The sequence below is a fragment of the Lathyrus oleraceus genome, chromosome 6 (genome assembly GCF_024323335.1).
Source record: "Lathyrus oleraceus cultivar Zhongwan6 chromosome 6, CAAS_Psat_ZW6_1.0, whole genome shotgun sequence".
In the NCBI taxonomy this organism is placed as follows: domain Eukaryota; kingdom Viridiplantae; phylum Streptophyta; class Magnoliopsida; order Fabales; family Fabaceae; genus Lathyrus; species Lathyrus oleraceus.
The window spans coordinates 103,287,621-103,305,881 of record NC_066584.1 but is presented as its reverse complement, the minus strand read 5'-3'; the positions used below and the strand labels follow the sequence as shown (position 1 = coordinate 103,305,881).

At 36.4% G+C, this 18,261-nt stretch overlaps 1 protein-coding gene across 1 annotated transcript; it reads right to left on the bottom strand.

Annotated features, from left to right (window-relative positions):
- Window positions 1-8,539: 8,539 nt before the first annotated feature.
- Window positions 8,540-11,036, bottom strand: LOC127091948 (pentatricopeptide repeat-containing protein At3g09650, chloroplastic). The gene has a single exon (XM_051030697.1). The coding sequence runs from the start codon at window positions 10,889-10,891 to the stop codon at window positions 8,666-8,668; it is 2,226 nt and encodes a 741-aa protein (XP_050886654.1). The 5' UTR covers window positions 10,892-11,036; the 3' UTR covers window positions 8,540-8,665.
- Between the last annotated feature and the right edge of the window lie 7,225 nt (window positions 11,037-18,261).

Below are 18,261 nucleotides of genomic sequence, written 5' to 3'. Positions count from 1 at the left end.
AAAAGGCATGTATAGTGACAGTTTTTATCTTTGCAACTAAAACCCTCCGTTAGTATATGTCAATTTTTTTATTTTGTGATATTATCATCGTCAGGGTGTCTACGTCATGCAGTTTCTCAATGTCTGCATTAGAGTACGCATCATAGTCTAGACATAATCCTAATTCAAACTTGTATATGTGAGACTATTATAAAATTGTTCTTTATTGATCCAATGTGAAATGTGGATAATTGTTGGATATAAATTAATATTTGAGATGAAGAAAGAGATTGTGCTCTTATGTGGTGATCACCAGCAGAGGTCCACCCATTCACCATTTAGCGCCTCACCAAATTGGACCAAATTTATTGGAACTTGTCCAATCCAAAACTCCTATCTTACACGTAAAAAAGCTTAGGTTATTTAATATTTAAATATTATTTCAATGTATAGATTTAATATTCAAAATCTATACAAAAATCAGGTCATTTTCCCTAGTGAAAGCCCTCCGTGAAGCATTTAGAAGTAGCCATTGCTAACAACATGTTTGGTCCCGTGTGGTTCAAAGTGTGGATATGGATTATGGTGCTATCGTGAAACATTGATTTCCCGAAACACATGATTAGTAGAGCAACTGTCGTAGCTGCAAGATGATAGATTGTAGCCTATAAATAGGAGTTAGTTAGAGGCATAACAAGGGATATCACGATTGATTTTAATATAGGAAAGTTATTTTTTTTACAGCATAGAAAAATTGTTCTTCGGGTAATTCCACCTTATAAATATATATTGACTTTGACGTTTGGATTCGCCTTTGAAGACCACACTAACTATCAAACCGTATAACCGTGTCTCAGTATCATAGTTTCATCATATATATGCGTATGTTGGTGTGGGATGAAAAAATAGTCACTCCGACTTTGTTTGAGAGATCGTATTTTAAGTTAATAACTTGTGATTTATAACTCTAATTTTTAATGGTGCAGTTGCAACTACAAGCTTTATGAACGCAATGTAGAAAACCATCGAATGTTGAAGGAAGAAGAAGATAAAATCGGTTATTCATTGATTGGGCTAAAGTGGACAAAAATATCCAATATATATACATTGGTTAATAACTAACAAGTAACCAATTATACATGTGGCATAAAATGAATGGCCCAATAATATTAGTATATTAACAACCCCCTCAAGTTGGACTATGTATACTATACAGTCCTAACTTGAACAAGACAGCAGACAAAGATGGTGAATGCAATGGCTTGGTGAAGATATCTGCTAGCTGAGCATTGGGCAAAACAGACAACAAGTGAATGAGCTTGGAACGATGTTTCTCTCGCATTACATGACAGTCGGGCTCGATATGTTTAGTTCGCTCATGGAAAGTAGGATTGTGAGTCAGGTAAATAGAGCATTTGCTGTCACAAAACAGAGATGTTGGTTAAGAAAATTTGATCTAGAAATCTTGGAAAAAATATTACAGCCATTTCAGTTCACAAGTCAATGATGCGAGGGCTCGATATTTAGCTTCATTCGAAGATCTGGATATGGTATGTTGCTTCTTTGATTTCCAGCAAATTAAAGATGAACAAAAAATTACACAATACCAATAACAGACTTTCATGTATCTGGGCAACGAGTCAAATTTGCATCAGCAAAAGCATATAGTTTCAAGTCACTAGAGGTTGGGAATAACAAGCCTTTTGCATGAACGGACTTGAGATATCTGAGGAGTTTCATGGAAGCTTGATAATGTGGCAATAATGGACATGATACATATTGACTTCAGTGTTGGACAACATAGACAATGTCAGGGCAAGAGTTTGTTAAGTAAATAAGCCTTCCAATCAATCTCATATAACATGATGGATCTGCTAATGGTTGCCCATCATTAACTGAGAGTTTGATGTGGGGATCAAATGGAACAGAGGAAGGCTTTGAAGCAAGTAAACCATTATCTTCTAAGAGATCAAGTGTGTATATTCTTTGATTGAAAAAGATGCCTGTCTTGGACCTAGCCATCTCAAATCCAGGAAATAATCTTAACTGGCCAAGATTTTTAATCTTAAATTTGTAATCTAGCTGATGCTTGACAAATTGAATCTCATCAATAGAATCACCTACTAGTACAATGTCATCTACATACACCAATAATGCAGTGAAAGAATGAGAAGTGGTCTTAACATATAGGGAATGATCAGCCTGAGATTGAGAGTATCCTATGGAAATAAGATAAGAGGAAAGCTTGGAGTACCACTGCCCACTTGCTTGCTTTAAACCATATAGATATTTGTGAAGCTTGCAAATCTTAGAATCAGAAGTAATAGACATACCAGGTGGAAGAGTCATGTAAATCACCATGTAGAAAAGCATTGTTTACATCAAGTTGTTCCAAATTCCATCCTTTTATGGCTGCAAGAGACAAGAGAACTCTAACTGTTGTGATTTTGCAACATGTGAGAAAGTATCAAAATAGTCAATGCCTTCCATTTGAGTGTACCCTTTTTCTACCAACCTACCTTTATGTCTCTCAATAGATCCAGCTGCCCTGTATTTTATCTTGTCTACCCATCTACATCCAATAAGGGTTTTTCCAAGAGGTAAGTCAACTACATCCCAAGTGTGATTCACATCAAGAACTTGTAGTTCAACATTCATAGCATTTTTCCAACAGTCAAGCTTATTGGCTTGGTTAAAGTTTTTTAGTTCAATGTTTGAGGATATGGCACAACAGAATGTTTATAAGCAGGAGCACATTCATCATATATAAGAACTAAAGATAAACGATATGAAATATTAGTTTCAAGATAATGCAATGAAATGGAATTGTTAAATGCAGAGTAGAAATGGTGATCTGCTAAATAGCTAGGGGATATGATGATCTAGTGGAATGTCTTAAGGATGCAAGAGGATTGTTAGGGTCTGCATCAGGTATAGGTTGTGCAACAGGTATAGGTTATGCATCAGGTATAGGTTGTGCATCAGGGTCAGGAAAGGGATTGTTAGGTAAAGAATGGATAGGATGACTGGGCCCTACAATACTAGGTGTGAGAGAATGATTATTGGGAGATGTAGGAGAGATAAAAGTAGATTTAGGTGAGTGCTCATACTGGTATGAGGTAATATAAGAAGTGATAGATGGGTGATTGTTAGTAGAATGGGATGGTTTAGGTGAGAGAGAATGATTATTGGGAGATGTAGGAGAGTTAAAAGTAGATTTAGTGAGTGCTCATACTGGTATGAGGTAATATGAGAAGTGATATATGGGTGATTGTTAGTAGAATGGGATGGTTTAGGCCTATTAACATGTGTGCTAATGTCATGGGAAATGGACATATCATAGGTAATATCTATGTTATACACATCAGGTATATCATCAAGGACAATGTAATTGGTAGGTTGAAAATTGGTTTGGTTAGCTGATGTGTCCTTGTCAAGTTTGAATGGGAAGTTGTATTCCTAGAAAATAAAAATTTTAGATACAAAGATGTTGTGGCTATGCATATCATAAAGTATATATCCTTTGGTTCCATCTTTATATCCAAGAAAAGTTCATTTTCGGGCTCTAGGATCAAATTTAGTTTTGTGAGCAGTTAAGGTGGTGGCAAAGACTACGCAGCCAAACACTTTCAAGTGGACAGGGGAAGGTGGTTCTAAAAATAACAATTCATGGGGACACTTGGATTTAAGCAAAGGAATGGGAAGTCTATTTATTATGTGAATGGCATGTTGGATACAGAAGTTCCATGTGTTTAAAGGTATATGGGAGTGGAAGTATAAACTTCTAGCAACATTAAGGATATGTTGGTGTTTCCTCTCAACCATCCCATTTTGTTGTGGTGTCTCAACACAAGATTTTTTATGCAATATGTATTTGGATAAAAGAAACTCGAATATAAGAGAGAGAGAGAGAGAGAGAGAGAGAGAGAGAGAGAGAGAGAGAGAGAGAGAGAGAGAGAGAGAGAGAGAGAGAGAGAGAGAGAGAGAGAGAGAGAGAGAGAGAGAGAGAGAGAGAGAGAGAGAGAGAGAGAGAGAGAGAGAGAGAGAGAGAGAGAGAATATAAGAAAATATATTAAATGGTCTAGTGGTAAAGTTTTATTGAAATTCATATAGGTAACAAGTTCAATTCCTAGACAAGACACCTTTTAATTTTTATTTGTTCTTTAACTTCATTCACAAATTCATCACTAAATCTGTCGGAAAAGCTTAGTGGCTGGCACTTTTATAACCGAAAAGTTATAGTCATTAAATCGATTGCAAAACGTTCCAGTGACTGATTTTTAAACTTTTTTGGTCTCTAATTCCGTCACTAAAAGAGAATCTTCTAGTGGTGGATGTAATACCCCACATTAAATAGTCTAGAATATCAATATAAAAAATGATCATAATTGGTATTGATACATCAGAAGAGTGCATAGGACATCTGAAGTACAACGAGATACATCATGATATTAAGTATATCAAACTAAAGGCGTGCAACATAAGATATGAAATAACTATAAGACCCTAAGAATCCACTTGTTGGATCTTCAAATCAACTTTATCTTACCTTTAATTGTCACCTGATCATCTATAAAAAATTAAATTAATATGGAGTGACATAATAATCTTTGTGGAGTTCTTACTATATCCATAACTCCACTCTATCTAACTAACTACATCACCTATAACATGCTATCATTATCAATAAGAACTCATAAGAATACTCGAGATAATCAACATCTCAAAAGAAAACCAAGACATAATCCATCCCATACACTCTAGAGATAACAACACGTTATTCCATACACATATACTAACCTACAGATCTTAACTACAATGACCCTCACATTTGAGTCTAGATTATGGGATCATTAACATCCTATTATGATTCGGTGGGACTCTAGCTCTGCATCTAGGTTACACACCTTGTATATGCATTGAGATATTATTATTCTTTATATGTATTTAATTAATTTCATCGCCCTTTTATTTTATAGGACGAGATTAACTGTATAGAAATTATACATGTTTTCTTAAGATATAGAAATTATACATGTTTTCTTAAGATATAGAAATTATACAAACTTGTGTGAAGTTAATTTTATCAAACACTTGGTGTGTACACTACATAAATTCTTAATTTCACTAGAATTGATTGTGCAGAATTTTCCTTTGTTACAACCAAGTGATTGCAACTATTTATCAAACAGTTTTAATGCACAACAATTAAGCGAGATGAAGTTACAAATTAGCTTCACACAAGATTCAATTTATACAAAAATTAAAGAGTTAGGGAAAGAGAGAACAACACCAAATTTGTTTAGGCAGTCCCCTCTCAATTCTAGTGGTGTGGATGTAATACCCCACATTAAATAGTCTAGAATATCAATATAAAAAATGATCATAATTGGTATTGATACATCAGAAGAGTGCATAGGACATCTGAAGTACAACGAGATACATCATGATATTAAGTATATCAAACTAAAGGCGTGCAACATAAGATATGAAATAACTATAAGACCCTAAGAATCCACTTGTTGGATCTTCAAATCAACTTTATCTTACCTTTAATTGTCACCTGATCATCTATAAAAAATTAAATTAATATGGAGTGACATAATAATCTTTGTGGAGTTCTTACTATATCCATAACTCCACTCTATCTAACTAACTACATCACCTATAACATGCTATCATTATCAATAAGAACTCATAAGAATACTCGAGATAATCAACATCTCAAAAGAAAACCAAGACATAATCCATCCCATACACTCTAGAGATAACAACACGTTATTCCATACACATATACTAACCTACAGATCTTAACTACAATGACCCTCACATTTGAGTCTAGATTATGGGATCATTAACATCCTATTATGATTCGGTGGGACTCTAGCTCTGCATCTAGGTTACACACCTTGTATATGCATTGAGATATTATTATTCTTTATATGTATTTAATTAATTTCATCGCCCTTTTATTTTATAGGACGAGATTAACTGTATAGAAATTATACATGTTTTCTTAAGATATAGAAATTATACATGTTTTCTTAAGATATAGAAATTATACAAACTTGTGTGAAGTTAATTTTATCAAACACTTGGTGTGTACACTACATAAATTCTTAATTTCACTAGAATTGATTGTGCAGAATTTTCCTTTGTTACAACCAAGTGATTGCAACTATTTATCAAACAGTTTTAATGCACAACAATTAAGCGAGATGAAGTTACAAATTAGCTTCACACAAGATTCAATTTATACAAAAATTAAAGAGTTAGGGAAAGAGAGAACAACACCAAATTTGTTTAGGCAGTCCCCTCTCAATTCTAGTGGTGTGGATGTAATACCCCACATTAAATAGTCTAGAATATCAATATAAAAAATGATCATAATTGGTATTGATACATCAGAAGAGTGCATAGGACATCTGAAGTACAACGAGATACATCATGATATTAAGTATATCAAACTAAAGGCGTGCAACATAAGATATGAAATAACTATAAGACCCTAAGAATCCACTTGTTGGATCTTCAAATCAACTTTATCTTACCTTTAATTGTCACCTGATCATCTATAAAAATTAAATTAATATGGAGTGACATAATAATCTTTGTGGAGTTCTTACTATATCCATAACTCCACTCTATCTAACTAACTACATCACCTATAACATGCTATCATTATCAATAAGAACTCATAAGAATACTCGAGATAATCAACATCTCAAAAGAAAACCAAGACATAATCCATCCCATACACTCTAGAGATAACAACACGTTATTCCATACACATATACTAACCTACAGATCTTAACTACAATGACCCTCACATTTGAGTCTAGATTATGGGATCATTAACATCCTATTATGATTCGGTGGGACTCTAGCTCTGCATCTAGGTTACACACCTTGTATATGCATTGAGATATTATTATTCTTTATATGTATTTAATTAATTTCATCGCCCTTTTATTTTATAGGACGAGATTAACTGTATAGAAATTATACATGTTTTCTTAAGATATAGAAATTATACATGTTTTCTTAAGATATAGAAATTATACAAACTTGTGTGAAGTTAATTTTATCAAACACTTGGTGTGTACACTACATAAATTCTTAATTTCATTAGAATTGATTGTGCAGAATTTTCCTTTGTTACAACCAAGTGATTGCAACTATTTATCAAACAGTTCTAATGCACAACAATTAAGCGAGATGAAGTTACAAATTAGCTTCACACAAGATTCAATTTATACAAAAATTAAAGAGTTAGGGAAAGAGAGAACAACACCAAATTTGTTTAGGCAGTCCCCTCTCGTCCTCGCTTAGGGTACGTATGCCCCCAATTCTAAAACTAGAATTGAGATATTTATTATCAATTGCAAAGTTTATACAAGAGAATAATTGATCACCACCAAGCAAACCTAAATGTTGTTGTAGATCTTATTCACTTCTCTCCCATTTATTCAAGTTGAACCAAGTGCATCAAACGTTCTGAACAAACCTCCGATTGTAGCTACCTTATTGCAAGAACTTCAAGTTCTCCAAACCTCTAGCTTGATTGATTTCAATCGGATATGAGTGAAACCTCTGATTGTAACTACCTTATTGCAAGAACTCCAAGTTCTCCAAAACCTTTCTCCAAAATCTTATCTCGACTAATTTCAATTGCGACATGCTTGAACCCAAACCTTTCTTCACAATCATCCGGTTACCGTTACTCGTTCGAATGAACCCACCGTTCTTCAAACCTTTCACTCGGCTGAATCTATGAAGTAAAGATTTGTGCAAAATCCCCCAAAAAATGCAGTGTCCGCGGACTTTCCCCGCCCTTATTTTTTGCGGGACAAACCTAAATTTTTAGCTTGCATTCTCAACTATAACCACCTCGTCTCGTCCCGCTTTTTTCGGACTTTTGTGGGACGGACGAATACATTGCATAAGTATTACAATGTCAATAACATACGGCTAATATTTTTCTAATTAAGAACTAAATTTTTACACGAGATTTTAAATTAATTACAATTAATTAGTTTTTGTATTATACAATTTTGAAATTCAAATAAAAGAAACATTATGGTGATGTCGATAATTTCAAAATCCTGATTCCTTAAATGAAAAGATAAAGATGAATAACTTTTTAGCTTATGTTTGGTTCCACATTTAGTGACTTATAATTGATTTAATTTTGGTGGTGTAAAATAAACTTGTAATTGATTTAATTTTGGTTGTTAAAAATTAATTTTGACATGTGTGAATGTTTTCGAATAGAATTGATTTTGCTGCTTTTGGAATTGATTTTAACTTGAAGATAAAGCTTATAACTTTTAAATTATGTATCCAAATACAAATAATTTTATAATATACTCACTTTTAATCAAAAGCAAGTTTTCAAAATTAATTTACTCATAATCAATATCAATTTTTGTCACAACATCACCCAGCACAAGCTAAAGTAATAGTGTGATTATAGCTAAGGTTACTTTCATTTTTTTTATGCATGTTTGATCAGCCTTGCTATTCCAAAACTTCACTTTGTGTAATCCAAAAAAGACCATTTTCAAAGAAAATTAATCACTTGTGTTTTTAAAGTCATTACATGCTTTCTACTTTCTAGTGTATATAGTAAACATATATCCTCTTTTCTAATTTTGTAGCATATCAAACCTAATGAGAGGCAGTATCACTCATATCCATCAAGAGGTTCTAACCTCCACTCACTCCCATAATAAGAATTAGGCAAACCCAACCAAAACTTAAAAGCTTCAGCTGCTCTTTTCCTCTCCACTCTTCTGTCCTGTCTAGCTTGTGAAGCATGTTTACTAGTAAACATTCTTGAATGCATTTCCACATATATTCTAGTATACTTTGTCTTGTTAGGAGGTATCCCATTTTCTTCCATACAAGCCACAATTTCCAAGGCCTTTCTAAAGAAAGCAGCTCTCACACATATATCAGCAAGTGTATCCAAAAGCCCTTCATCAGGTTTCAAAGGTGGAACAGAAGAATCAGTTTTTCCTCCTTTCGCTACCTCGCATCTCTCCTTCACTTCATTCCAAAGTATAAGTGCTTCTCCAGGTTTTCTTGCCAATGCAATTCCATTTGCAAAACTTCCATATGTGCTCACATTAGGGTGAAATCCGTTTTCTTTCATCTTTTGAATCACTTTCTTTGTCTCTTCTACTAATCCTAGCCTACTATATCCATCAACCAACATATTCCAAGCAATCAAATCCACCCTCACTCGAGAGTCGTTCACCATTTCGTCAAAGACTCTTTGAGCTAACTTTGGTTGACCAGACAATGCAAAAGCTTTCATCAAAGTAGTGTAACTAATCTTTGTGGGAGCTATCCCTTTTTCCCTCATTTCATTAAAGAAGGAAAGAGCACCAGCACTGTCATCAACCAATATACAACCATCAATAAGTATATTATAAGACACAACATCAGGTTGGATCCCGGTATCCTCAGTCATCTCCTTAAGTAACTCCCTTGCCTCGACCAGCTGCAGCTGTTTACAGTAACCCTTTAGGAGAATATTGTAGGTTATCCGATTTGCAGGCACGCCGATTCTAGTCATTTCAGCAAGAACTTGACGTGCCCGGTCCATGAAACCAGCCTTCACAAGTGCTGAAACGACGGTGGTATAGGAAACATGGTCAGGGTGACTGGCACTATCGTCCTGACAACGCATTGCCTCGAGCATCCTTACAGTATCCGTAACACGCCCTGCTTTCATATAGCCTTTCATTAGTGTGGTGTAAATTCTAGTGTTAGGAGTATAAACTTTTGGCAATAAAGGTGAATCATTCACACTTCCATTGCCACTCTTCTCCATCATATAATTCGGAAGCAGCTTATGAAAAACAGAATCAACATCATCATCATCATCATCAACATTATTTTCATCAGAATAGTTTGAATTAGACTCTCTAAGTATCCTACAAAGATCTCTCCTTTTTTCCCTCATTGCCTGAACAATTTTCTCAGCAGTTTCCAACTCATTAAAACCAACATAAGCAGCAACAAGAGAATGCAAAGTGGTCATACACAAACCGATATTCAACTGAAGAATCCTCTCCAACACAAACACAAGCAAGTCTTTTCTATTATTCACACAACACAGCTTCATAACAATGTTATAAGTCAAGGAATCAGGCACAACACCAAACTGCGGCATTTCATCAAACACCTGCAAGAACATCTTACCATCCCCCAAATTAGCACATGCGTTAAGCGCAGCGTTGAAGGCAACCGTATCCGGCCGCGAATCCGCCGCCATGTCAAGGTCAGGAAGCTTACGTAGCCGGCGCGTGACAGCATGGAAGAGACGGAGAGCCTCAACGGGACTGGAAGCGTCATCATCAGAAGCAAGCCGGCTTACAACAGCGCTCCAGGCTTTAACATGAGGGAGATACCCGGAGCGGAGCATGGATTTGACAACAGAAGAAGCGTAGAGGGTATGCCCAGCTTTAGCAGCGGCAACCGCGAGGAGGCCGAGGGAGTTGGAGTCGAGGCGGTGAAGCTGGGATTCATTACGGAGGCGCGTGAGGATAGACTTAGCGCGGGTGAGGGAAGTGGGGGTGTTGTGGTGACAAAGCTGAGAGAGTAAACGACTGAGGCAAGTGGGGTTAGGGAGGTGAGTGGAGAGAGTGTAAACAATCCAAGCTTCTTCGGTTTTTCTCTGTTGTAATAGTGTTAGAAGCTTTTGGTCGCGTGGTTCTGATTTTGATGTTGCGGTGAGTGATGAGGGGTTTGTGTAGTTCAACACGAAAGAGTTGGAGTTAGTGGTTTTGGTTTTGGGGAAGTTGAACGGAGAAGAAGAAATGTGGTGGTGGTGAAGTGGATGGGGTTGGTAAGAGGTTGAGATTGGTGATGATGGTGGTGGTTGTAGAAGAGTGATGTTCATTGCTGCTTCTTCTCCATTTGGGAAAAACAAAAGATGTTGTGAGTGTTTGTATGGATAAGGAAGATGGTGATGCGGTGTTGAAATGAGAATGGAATTGAAACTAGCTACGTTATTTGTGTTGTGTCCTCTTGTTTTTTCTCTTGCCTTTTTTGGGCTATTTTATTTCTTTTCTTTTCTCTCCTTATAAATAATATAAATTATGAAAATAAAAATTATTTCTCTGTTAAATTTTTCTTATGTCATAGACACGGAGAGTTATAGAGATGATTAAGAATATGATATAAGAATTTAAATAAATTCAAACCAATCAAAATTGAAAATTTAACATGATTTAAAAATTAAAATTGCATAAAATAAATACTATTGGATGTATTTTTGTAATTGTTAAAAATACAATACGAGGAACAATGCTCACGTGTGTGATATAATCACTTATTTGTCGAGAGTGACCATATCAACCATAAGTGTTATTTATAGGTCAAACTCATGTGCCAAATTGTTGGATGAAGAACTCGTTTTCTTCCGACTATTTTACTAGAGCGTAGGGTTAAGAAGTCTAGTTCTTATGGAACATTGTTTTGCAGGTGATATTGCTTTAATAAAGGACAACAGTTTTTGTTGAACTTTTGATGATGACAATTAATTAATGATGAATTCAATGTCTTAAGTCAAGCATAAGCGATTAAGTGCATAAAGAGGTAAACGTAAGTATTATGATTTGAAGGATTTAACTATCTGATGATGGCAACCAAATAGAATATAAGCTCAAGCTTCATTTCAATTGAACTCAAGCAAATGTCTACAAAAGAAAGTATCTGACAAAGTCTTGAAGTACAAGATAGTCATACCCTAGTCTGAGTGAATATTGTAAAAGCAAAAGGACATTCCCGTAAAAGTGCATGGCTAAAAGACACACACATACACTAAAACTTATTTTCAAATTGATTTTTCTCAATAAAATATTTTATAAAATGTCTTGAAGTCGTGCCAGGTGAACTGGGAGCAGTCAAAATTGTTATGGGCAAAGTTTTGCCTTTTCTAATCACTTAAAGCACTTGTCTAATCGATTAGATTAGTTCAAAATTGAGCTATAAGCAATTACGACAACGCCTTAAGGAGATATAATGGCTAGATATCTTTTCATTTCTTTTTGGAATTGGTAATCGATTACCATTGAAGTTTATAATCGATTAGATTGTCTTAAAGGCATTAAAACTAATTTCCTTTTTTAGTCAACCTCTAGTCTATAAATAGAGGTCATTTTCCTCATTTATTTCATCCAAAATCATATTTTGACACTTCTCTCTCTCTCTCTCTCTCTCTCTCTCTCTCTCTCTCTCCCTAAATATTTCTTGTACTTTCTCTCACTAATTTTTTAGCCAAAGTACTTATTTGAGAAAGTCCTTTTGTGAGTGAGGATATTTGTAATTCTAGAAAGGTAGAATTGTAAATTCACCAAGGGAATCTTTTGTGTACATCTTGGTTTATTATTATCCATTTAGGCGTTATTTGTTTGGGTTAGAAGGTAAACACGTTAAAGCTTTGGTTTGGGGATTGCGTGATCAAACCCTTGTTTAAGTTCAAGTTTAGCCCGTGATCAAAAGCTTAATAGGTTCGAGATTAGTTTGTGGTAAAATATCAGAGGTTCTTGGGAATGTAACACCTGAGGCCGAAGAGGAATGAGAGTGGATGTAACACTTGAGGCCGAAGAGGGCGGAAAGCTGGTGGGCATGTAACACCCGAGACCGAAGAGGGCATGGAGTGGATATAACACTTGATGGCGGAGCGTGGTCTCCGAATTCACATTAGAATGAGAGGGACCTGAAGTTGTGCATGGATGGGACTGCATGGTTGAAGAAATGCTTATAAGGATTGATTGGTACTACCTATACCAACAAGACGCATTTTATTTTCGGTAGCCTAACAAATAAGAACTCCATAGTTAAGTGTGTTTGACTTGGAGTAGTATTTGGATGAGTGGCCTTCTGGGAAGTTTACTAGAAAGCGTGTGAGTGAGGACAAATCATGTTAAAAAGACCCGTGTTGGTTTGTGGGTTCAATCGGTAATCTTGAAAGCAATCTGAGGCGTTATAAATGGTATCAGAGTATGACATCTCCTAGTACGATGTGGTTCGGGGACGAACCAAGCGGAAGCTGGTGGACATGTAACACCTGAGGCCAGAGAGTGGATGTAACACTTGAGACCGAAGAGGACGGAGAGTGATCATTGAATTCACATCAGAATGAAAGGGATCCTGAAGTTGTGCATGGATGGGATTACATGGTTGAAGGAATGCTTATAAGGATTGATTGGTACTATATATACCAACAAGATGCATCTTCTTTTCGGTAGTCTAACAAATAAGAACTCCATAGTTAAGTGTGCTCGACTTGAAGTAGTATTTAGATGGGTGACCTTCTGGTAAGTTTCCTAGAAAGCATGTGAGTGAAGACATGGCATGCTAAAAAGACATGTGTTGGTTTGTGGGATCAGTCGGTAATCTTAAAATCAATTTGAGGCGTTACATTGCGCGTATTCTTTGAAGGACTCATTACTTTATTACGCCATGTCTTGAAGTTGAGTGAGGTTTGGCGCCAGGTCCGTATTATCTTGATAATGCTTGAGGAATGACTTTGCAAGGTTCCTCCAAAATTGGACATGGTTCCACTCGAGTTGCTTGTACCACTGCAAAGATTCTCCATTGAAGTTATCTTAGAAGTAGTGTATTAGCAACTTATCATTGTCTGCATGCGTCGCCATCTTACAATAGTAAGCTCTCAGATGGGTCAACGGACAACTAACCCCTTTGTACTTGTCAAAGTCAGGTACTTTGAACTTCTATGGGATGACTAAACTTGGCACCAAACACATGTCCACAACATCAAGGCCAGGAGGAGTATAGTGCACTTTCATAGCCTTGAATTTCTCTTCGAGGGTGCAGAAGGATCATGAAAAGTACCAATAGCTGGAAACATATAGGGAGGCATGAAGTAAGCATCTCGTGGATCCTCTTCATCACACATGGATCCACGCCTTACAAATGTAGCATAATGATAATGGGTAACTAGATTGACTACAGGTATTCTAACAGAAGGAGGTGCAGCAACCCCCATCTGGAGGAGTGTTTCCTTGAGGTAGTCTAAATTCAGGATTATTCACTTTTAGGATATGAAGTGAGGAAGATCCTAACTGGGAGACAATGTTTCTGGCATCGACGATAATTCGGGGATTATCTTCCTTTCTAGCCATGAACATCATGGCCTCCAAGAGTTGGACCATTTTTTCCTTGCAATGCGTCTTTTTCGTTCTTCATGGCTTCCACTTGTTCCATTGTTCTTCTGTAGTTGATACATGTCTCATACCAATGTCGATCAGTCAACTTGTTGGTTATGGACAGGCCAGAATGAGTTTCTTTCTTGTGGGAAAATGATATGCATGCATGCTGACGAATGCAAATGCATGATCTTTGTTTTCGATATGCAAGGAAAATGCAATCTTCTCAAGCGAGTAAATATACTTTTGATTCATGTATTCAAGCGAGTAAGATACTTCATACGCAAGACCCTTAAAGAAGCCAAGTAAGCAATCTTCTCAGAGTCAAACTATTTATGTCATGTGCCACAAGGTAAAACGTTTTCTACATGAGGATAGTCTGAAATTATACCATGAAAAGTTTTTTAATAAGCCTATTGAACCAAAGTACTATGTTGACAACACTTCTGAAACTGAGTTAAGAGAAAACTTTCTTAAACCGTTTGCTGACCATAAGCTATTGAAATTTATTGGTCTGAACATGAGGTATAACCCTGATCATGTCAATGCTTTCTATTGTAATCTTGCTATAACTCATAATGGTATTGAGAGTAGATTCAAGGATCGTATAGTTAAGTTTGGTTATAGGGACTTTGATCAGTCACCATTTTCACTATATTTTTGTTGCTTATCCGACAAGAAACCAAGGATTTTGAGACACTGTGTATGCATTATGGTACCTTTAAAGTTAATTTTCATTCCCGTAAGTTATTTAAGCAGTTTTATTAATTGTCAGTTTTATTTTATATTTTCGTGATGTTACGCGTAGGATGCCTGTGTTTTTGTCCAACAGGTCCAGGTGGAAGAACCGAGGAACTCATGCGAGACAATGCGGAATTCCGGCAAGCAAAGGAATGGAAAAATCTCAATACAAGAGGCCTGACACGGCCACCTGTGTCACCTGACACGGGTCGTGTCAGGCTGAAGGAGAATGAAGCAAAAAACAGTATCCTGACACGGCCGACCGTGTCAGTTAACACGGCCCGTATCAGGTCTTATCCCATACCGTGTCAAACCCCATGGGCGTGTCAAGTGAACCAGTGAGCTGACACGGCCATCCGTGTCAGTTGACACGGGTCGTGTCAGCCCAAACCCAAAAAATTTCCTTTTCATCGGGCTTTGGATTATCGGGCTTGTAGAGAGATTTTTGGACATATCCATCTATTGCTTGAAATTTTCACTATATAAGAGAACCTTCTACCAAAGAAAAGATCATCTTGGAACGAGGCGAACACAGTATTGTCAGAGAAAGAGGATTACATAGATCAAGGAATTCGGAGAGCGAAAGGTTTTCATGAGCGGAAGCGATTGAAGATCCACGTCATCCAATTACTTATAATGTGTATTTTTTATCTTGAATTTGTTTTGAACAACATGAGTAGCTAAAGCCCCCAATGCTAGGGGGGTTCCCTGATTTAGAATTGTAATGACTATGAGTTTACGATTGCATTTATAATATTATTCTTACGGTAACATTTTGATGTGTTTAATGCTTTCTCTTTCGGACCAATCGAGATTGTTTTGTGGTTATCAATTAGGCTGGACCATCATTGGTAAGTTTTTCACAAGGTTACTATGCAGTAGATATCACCTAGAACTAGGGATACCATGTATGAATCAGAGCATTCTTGATATAATAAAGCTTAACTTCATCCTAATTGCCTATGGACATAGAAATTAGGGTAGATTTATTAAAGGTTTTCTCACCAAGGACTTGGGAAAAAATACCCTTGAGAACTGGTAGTAATTGATATTTATTGATGCAGTAGTGACTCAGAGTTGTTACAGGGATAAACCATACACTTTCCCTGGCATTGTTCCTTTTTCCCTGTAAACCTTTATTTTCATCCTTATTTGCCTTTACCTTTATTTTTATATTGTTACATCTAAAAACTAAATTAATACATTTTTTTAATTGAATGATAATTTGAACTCGATATTGACGTGCAGTCCTTGAGATCGACATTCGGGGAATTTCCCCATTATTACTATAAAAGGTAAAATAGTACATTTGCTATTTTTCCGATCAAGTTTTTGGCGCCGTTGCCGGGGACTGCCAAAATATAGAGTTTAATTTTAAGTTCAATTAAAATTTTGTTGCTCTGCAATAAAATTATTTTTCTGTCATTTATATATTTTCATTCACTAATCTGTGTATGCGAGGAGAGCCCTCAGCAAAATTTATTTTTGATGCAGAAATTGAGAGAACCCTTCACCGGAGACATAGAAACTCTAGATTGGATTCCAAAGAAGAAGTTCCCTTTGATCACTCAGATTCAGAAAAAGAAACTATGGCTGAAATTCCTCCAGTTCCACCACTTCCACCTTCGGAAAGACTCATAGGTGACTATGGAGGTGCAAATGCGCTAGGTGGTAGATTGACCATTGTCAACCAACCGGTGAATGTGATGAACTTTCAACTGCATCCTAGCACAATCAATCAACTTGAGAGAAAATCTTTCACCGGAAAGGTTAATGAAGATGCCAACAAGCACCTGTAGAGATTTTTGACCATGAGTACTACTTTGAAAATTGATGGTCATACTGATGACGCAAAGAAGTTAAGAATGTTCCCGTTCACCTTATCTGAAGAGGCGGAAGAGTGGTTCTACTCTCTTCCAGCTGGCAGTATTACATCATGGGAAGAGATGGAAACAACTTTCTTAAATGAGTATTTTCCCGCATCAGTATTTCTGAGAAAAAGGTATGAAATCTTGAACTTCAAACAGAAAGATGGTGAGTCTTTGGGAGATACCTACAAAAGATTCAAAAGAGTCCTGATAGCATGCCCAACTCATAATATGGATCAGACTGAACAAATGCAGATGTTTGTGAATGGGCTGGAAAAAAAAGACAAAACAATTAATTGATACAGCAGCCGGTAGATCAACAAATTTCTCAACAACCACCGGTATTAAAAGGATCATTGAAGTGATAGCCGCAAATGAGCATCTGGAATTATATGATTGGTGTACAAGCAAACCTGAAGGAGTCATTGACCTGCAAGTAGAAGCAAATAAAATTCGTTTGGAAGATACAGTCGCTGCTGAAATGGAGAAGAAATTGAAAGCGATGAATATAGGTACTCAACAGGTAGCTCAAATTCAACCTGCTCAAACCATCACTTGTGAAATCTGTAATGGACCTTACCACACTATGTATTGCTTTGTAACCCCTCAACAAATTGAAGAGATAAAATTCTTACAGCAGAATAACCCCTACTCTAACACTTACAATCCAGGTTGAAAGAATCATCCAAACTTCTCCTGGAAAGATCAGAAAGGGAATGTTGCACATCATGGTCAAGGTCAATATCAGACTCAATATCAACAACAACAGCAACAACAAGCTCCAAGCAAATCAGACTGGAAGATTGCCATTGAAAACATGGCAGCTCAAAATAGGCAATTTGAAGAAGAGACGAGAAACAATCAGAAAAACACCACCGCCTCTCTAAAGAATCTTAAAGTTCAGCTGGGGCAGATAACACAACAACTAGCAAGTTCTCGAACACCTGGTTCCTTACCAAGTGAAATAGTTCAAAATCCAAGAGGTCAAGAAAATGTTAGTATTGTCACGACGAAAAAGAAAAAGGTTGCTAAAAAGAAAAATATTATATCACCGGGCGAGCCGACTGAAGAGGAAATTACAAAAGAGACTAAATCGATGATTAAGTTGCCCTACCCCCAGAGAGTGATAAATAAGGAACCAAGCGAGTCAGACTTGGAGAAATTCATGACAATGTTTAAAAAGGTTGAGGGTCATATGTCTTTGTTTGAAGCACTCGAAAGAATGCCCATGTACAAGAAATTCATGGAAGAGGTAATGGCCGAAAAGAAACCAACAACAGAAGAACAGGTAGCCTGGAAGGAAAAGTATAGTGCAAACTCACTAGGGCAGAAAATTCCTAACAAACAAAAGGATCCGGGAACGGTAACAGTACCATGCACAATTAAAGAAAGAACCTTAAAAAAGGTACTAATAGATTCTGGAGCTAGTGTGAGTCTAATGCCATTATCAATCTATCACAGGTTGGGTATTAAAAATGTCATTGATA